Below are 5,980 nucleotides of genomic sequence, written 5' to 3'. Positions count from 1 at the left end.
AATTAGGACTCCTGTTGATGAGAGTCCTGCTCATCAGCAGTCTAATACAGAGGAGAGTCCTACTGAGAAGGTGACTCTACAAAAGACTTTTGACTGGAGTTCACCAAAGCAAGTTAAGAGAAGTGGTGATCTGTAATTCTCTAATGAGTGCCCAACTAGTGAACACGTCAACCACTGGGAGAGCCTAATTGAGGGAGTCTTAATTAAGGATCAAAATAAAAGAATATATGAAAGACTTGTAATTAATCATGTGTTAGTGGATAAGCCTTACAAGAAAATCGTGGGTTGGGTACAACTCTCCCAAAATTGTATACTATAGATCATCCCTAGATTGAAAAACGTTTATGTTGTCTTGTGTGATTGCTTGAATGTGCTTTGATTTCTCTTTTAGGCTCAAAAAATCGAGGCAAGCATGAGCCAACTCATTTCTAGGCCCGAGCTCAACCCAAATAGCAGCAAGTGTGAGCCAAGCTTGAATACCACAAACTAGGTTCCTTTGCCAACCCTTCAATAAGCAAATGACATTCATAATGTGGAGGTCCCGAATTCCTGAGAGGTTGAAGTATTGAGGAAAACCTTAGCGTTCAAGCTGGGATGACACACAAGTAGTTCACTGTCTGTGAGTAGGGGTGTCAACAGTTCGGGTTTGGTTCGGACCCAGGTGGAATCATACTTGATCCTGATTTTCGGGTATGGTATCGGGTTCAGACTCGAATCTGATCGGACACACTATAAGAGAAACCATACCCAAACCCGATAAGAACTACATGAACCAGACCTGAGCCATACCTGATAAAATACTATTTTTTATTATTTTTACATTGAAAAATTTGTGGGTCTTAATCGAAACTCAGGTCAGGCTCGGGTCTGGTATACAATTTCACAAACTATACCTGGATTCATGCATTAATCAGACCTTTGGCTCCAAACCCCCGAGTCTTAATCAGGTCTTCTTATTTATCACCATACCCGGACCCTATAATGTTTGATACAGGTTGGGTTCGGGTAAACCGGACCGGTTGACACCCCTATGTGTGAGTGAGGGGTGCTTTTTCATGATTATTGGATCACTCGTTGTCTCAAAGTTGTGGTTCTTGGGTGTGTGGACGATTGGAGGGTGGTGCGATGTTCACCTGTTGTTGGTGGGACCCACTATTAACCGATGCACTGCGTACGTACCATCACAAACAGCGTTCACGCACCATGGCTGAAATTTGGTTTTATCTAAGCTTGGAGATTTAAAAAAAAAAATGCGCTTAAGATAATCACGACACGTGGCACTGGAGTGAATGTTTTGGTACGTTTCTTTAACCAGTGACAAGGAGACAGGTGGTAAAGAAATCGTGCCAGAAAACGGGTAACTCATCATTAGCTATAGTTAATAATAATAAATTACAATGCACAATGGTCTAAAAGCAGATAAAAAAGAGAATCTTCTTTCTCCGTTTTCCAAAAGCTGGCAGAGGTCGTTTGATTGATATCATGACCAGTGAGAGGACGAAAATAACCTTTTATTTGTTGGTTATATGCAAGAAACGTTGCATAAGATAAAGGGGGCAGGGAGGTGATCATCTTGAGGGTATCTTAGACCTTTAACCACGCAAGCCTGGATGTGGGGTCATCTTCAAAAACTTATTATCTGTCGTGCAAATGCCAAGTTACAATGCCTCATATTCATAATAATAATAATAATTATTATTAGCATAAAAAGAGAACACTTGATTAACAGTAAGTACCACTGTAGAAATGTAACTACAAGGAATAAAAAAAGTCATTAAGTCGGGGAATAATTCTGTGTTCAGTCGTCATCCAATTAAAGGTAAGAGGCAAAACAACGTTTTTCCATTTGTTTTTTCGTCTCTATCTTCTTTGCCCACTTCTACACGCATCATCTAAATGTAGTCTCTCTCTCTCTCTCTCTCTCTCTCTGAGAACGGGCTTATATAATACCACGCGTAGTGCAATTCTGTTTTGCTATGTCATGCCCTCTCTCCCAAAAATTTTATTCTCTCTCTCTCTCTAAAATACTGCTCTTCCTGCAGACTACGTCAGTGAGCTATCTTGCAGGTGTGCAGAAGATCATCCTCACCATCATTTCACCGTCTGCAGCAGCAGTCTGAGACATCTCATATTTCATCAGTGCACGCACACTGCCAAATTCTTATATTAAGTCAAACATCTCAACTCCCTACCCGCCCGAGAAGCATATAGATTGAAGCTCCCAGAGCCAAGCCATCCCCGCCTTTTGATTTTGTCTTCCTTTGCGTTCCTGTGTGTGGCGACGATGATGATGACGATAGGCGAGACACCGATTTTACCGCCTGGTTTCCGGTTTCACCCAACTGATGAGGAGCTTGTTACGTATTATCTGGTGAATAAGGTGTTGGACAGGAGCTTCACGGGGAGAGCCATTCCAGAGGTTGATCTCAACAAGTGCGAACCTTGGAATCTTCCTGGTGAGTTTGAGTTCAACCAACCCCTTTCTCGCCTCCCCACATCTAGCTTTGCTACCCGTGTACACAAAAGAAAAGCTGTTGCTTTCTCTGTTCATGGCAGAAAAAAAAAAGACTTTGGTGGCTGTTAGGTCTTGTTCTGCTTTGCGTTAGGAGTACTGGTTGTTTGATTTGATGGTTACCTGTTTATGTTTTAATACAAAGAGGGCTCGTTGGCATCCCTCTTTCTCTCTCTCTCTCTATGTGTGTGTGTGTGTGTGAGGGGTGACCACTGTGTGTTGATATTCTTAATGATGTTTATTTGAGCTCTGTAGTTGGGGTTTTATAAAGTGGAGGGTTGTAGATTACAACATGCGTCGTCATTTTTTATTTCTTAATACATGATTTAGCGCCCTCAAACTAATTAGTTGAGTTTTTGGTGGCTGTTTGGTGCGGGGCAGGTTATATGTGCACCCCCTGTTTGGTCTTGTTGCGTTAGGATAGGAGTAGTCGTTGTTTGATTTGATGGTTACCTATTTATTCATTTTTAATACAAAGGGGGCTTGTTGACATCTCTCTCTCCGTGTGTGTGTGTGTGTGTGTGTGTGGTGTGACCATTGTGTTGATATTGTTAATAATGCTTAGTTTATCTCTGTAGTTGGGTTTTAAAAAGTGGGGGATGGTAGATTACAACATGCGTCGTCATTTTTTGTTTCTGAACTCATTAGTCGAGTTTTTGCCTTCACCATGAAAATGGTTTATGATCGATCATGGTTTTGGGCCGATATAATAAAATATTTGGTTAAGTCTCTCTCTCAGACTTCTTTTTGGCCCTGGTAACAGGTTTGTCTGTCTACACTTGCAAGGAAAAGGAAAAAAAAACACATCCTTTTTCTAGGGTCTTCCTTAAAAGTATGTTACTTTCCGAAATTTGTTCCACACCTCCGTTGCCATGGCGGGCGGCGAGGGGTTTTGGGGCTCTCCTTATTCATGGTGAGTTTTGTTTGCCGCAGATAAAGCAAAAATGGGTGAGAAGGAGTGGTACTTCTTCAGCTTACGTGATAGGAAATACCCAACTGGCCTCAGAACCAACAGAGCAACAGAGTCAGGTTATTGGAAGGCCACTGGCAAAGACAGAGAGATCTTCAGCTCCTCAACCTCTGCCCTTGTTGGCATGAAGAAAACCCTAGTCTTTTACAGAGGCAGAGCTCCCAAAGGGGAGAAGAGCAACTGGGTTATGCATGAGTACCGCCTGGAAGGAAAGCTCTCCTATCACCATCTCTCCAAAACTGCCAAGGTAATCCGTGAACCACTGACTCCATGCTCATCCCCTCTCCTTCCCCAACCTCAACTATCATAATCCTCTGATATTGCAGGATGAATGGGTGATCTGCCGTGTCTTTCAGAAGTCTTCTTCTTCTTCTGGCTTTGGTGGTGGAAAAAACGCAACAGCTGTGGCTACCGGGGATTCCTTGTATCTTGGTCTTTTGCCTCCAATAGTCCCCAAAATTCAAGAAGATACAAAGGAGCATGTGCCCTGCTTCTCCACAGCCGCCACCAACCTTGATGGTAATTCTAACTACATGAACCCTCACATGGGTAGTCTTCAAATCCATAGCAGAGATCAGAGACAAAACGGTGTAGTATCCATTTCCTCATTTCCATCTATTGGATACAGCGCTAGCTATGGCATTAATGGGGTCCCGTTTGTGCTTCCTGGCATGCATGGTGATGGTGACTCTGCTTCAAACCCCGCGTGCCCTGCAGTTGGTTTCTGCCTGGAGAATGGAGGCCGTTTTCTTTCTGCTCTGCAGACACTGCAGCCCTCAGCAATGGCGAGGCCAGCTGGGGCTGGGATGGATATTAAAGACTACAAATCTGCAGAGCTCCAGTGTTGGGATTTTCCATGACGGACAATGATGATGATCATTACAATCTTTGTTTTGCTTTGTGTTGTAGCTGTACGTCAGTAACACGCTTTGCTGCCTTTGTGTGGGTTTGAAATGCTGACTTTATGATGCAGTGAAGACGACCTGGGTCCATAAGGATCCTGTTTGGATTTGTTTTGATTAGAAATTCTACGAGAAATCCAGATGTTTAGGAAAGCTTGGTTGCTTAATCATAAAAAACTTAGTTTCTTCTCATTTTTCTTTGAACTCTGTTCTCTACCTTATTTTTGTAGTTAACGTAAATAGTAAATTGTAACGGGTAACCGATTTGCATCACTTTATGAACTTAAACGCGAAGAATTGTTTTGAGTTTGCTTCCATTCGAGAGGGTGTTCTCTTCATTTGAGCCCTTTAGAACGACAAATAATTTGGATATGTTGTTCTCTTCACTTGAGCCCTCTAGAATGACAATAATTTGGAGCCGATTGCGTGGTTTTTAATCTTTGGGAGATTTCAAATATAAATGGCATCTAACTACTCGAGAGACTATTGCTATCCATGTCAAGTTATACATTCAAAGTGATTATGTTTACTAGAATTTGATGATTGTTAGTTTTGTGAGGATGAAGGGCTTCTACCAATGAATGCAAAAAAAAATGCACTCATGCCACGAGTCAACGAGCAGCACATAGTCTCAATGTGCATCAACACATCCTCAAACTCCAATGGAGAGAGTTGTACCTTATCAGCTTCGATGAAAATATCGAGTTTGGGATAGGACGAAGAGGCATTTACTACTGCGGCCTGTGAATCGCCAAGCTACCATCCGACGACACCTCTCAATGGCCTATATGGCTCACAAGATTCATACAATTTATTTTATTCATCGATTGATATCTTGGACTCATCGAGTTATCATCCATCAATGCCTCTCTACGAACAAACATCACCAGTCTACACCACAACCAGTGTTGTGAGAGGCGTACGCCTCAGTACCTGAACCTCAGAGGCGAGGCGCACGCTCAAGGTACTGAGGTGTTGCTGTGATGCGCCCCTCATCAACCTCCGACCAGTTGTGACCACCGACCACCTGAGTTGTTGTGCTGCAGTTGCTGCTCAGTCTTCTCCAACCATCGGACGACCGGCATATCCCTCGCTTCCGTACCAGCTGGGCGGGTGGTCCTTCTCTTACTGCCTCCCCTCCCACCGCTTCACTTCCATTCCAGTTGTGAGAGGCGTACGTCTCAGAGGCGAAGCGCAGGCTCAACGCCTCGCTTCGCCTCATCGCATTTAACAACCTTGACCACAACTTCACCAACTCATACGCAAATATAATCAAAGTATACTCCGAATATGTCATCTCCGACTCATCCTCCTTTACCAAAGCCAAGGCGTTATGGGAATAGACAGAAGTATCTAAGGTTGTTTAGTTCGAAAAAGAAACTCAGGTCATAAATTGGTTATGTTTTCGAGTCAGTGGACTCATGTGTGATGTTTTCGCCATTTATCTATGTCGGTAGTGTGAGACTTGTAAGAACAACAATGTGTTGCTTTGCAAATCGAATATATGTTTATATATCATTTTTGTGTTGATATGTACGATCAAAGAAAATAATGTGTTGGTTGTACTTTTGAAATAGAATGATAGCTCCTTCAAGA

General features: G+C 42.8%; 1 protein-coding gene across 1 annotated transcript; it reads left to right on the top strand.

Moving 5' to 3' along the window:
- Positions 1–2,153: 2,153 nt before the first annotated feature.
- Positions 2,154–4,608, top strand: LOC149821161 (protein CUP-SHAPED COTYLEDON 1-like). Its single transcript, XM_089983222.1, has 3 exons — positions 2,154–2,456; positions 3,446–3,729; positions 3,809–4,608. The coding sequence occupies exons 1-3, from the start codon at positions 2,285–2,287 to the stop codon at positions 4,340–4,342; spliced, it is 990 nt and encodes a 329-aa protein (XP_089839348.1). The 5' UTR covers positions 2,154–2,284; the 3' UTR covers positions 4,343–4,608.
- Positions 4,609–5,980: the final 1,372 nt, after the last annotated feature.

The sequence above is a fragment of the Nuphar pumila genome, chromosome 12 (genome assembly GCF_984573655.1).
Source record: "Nuphar pumila chromosome 12, dmNupPumi1.hap1.1, whole genome shotgun sequence".
NCBI classification, from domain to species: Eukaryota; Viridiplantae; Streptophyta; class Magnoliopsida; order Nymphaeales; family Nymphaeaceae; genus Nuphar; species Nuphar pumila.
This window is presented reverse-complemented; position numbering and strand designations above follow the sequence as displayed.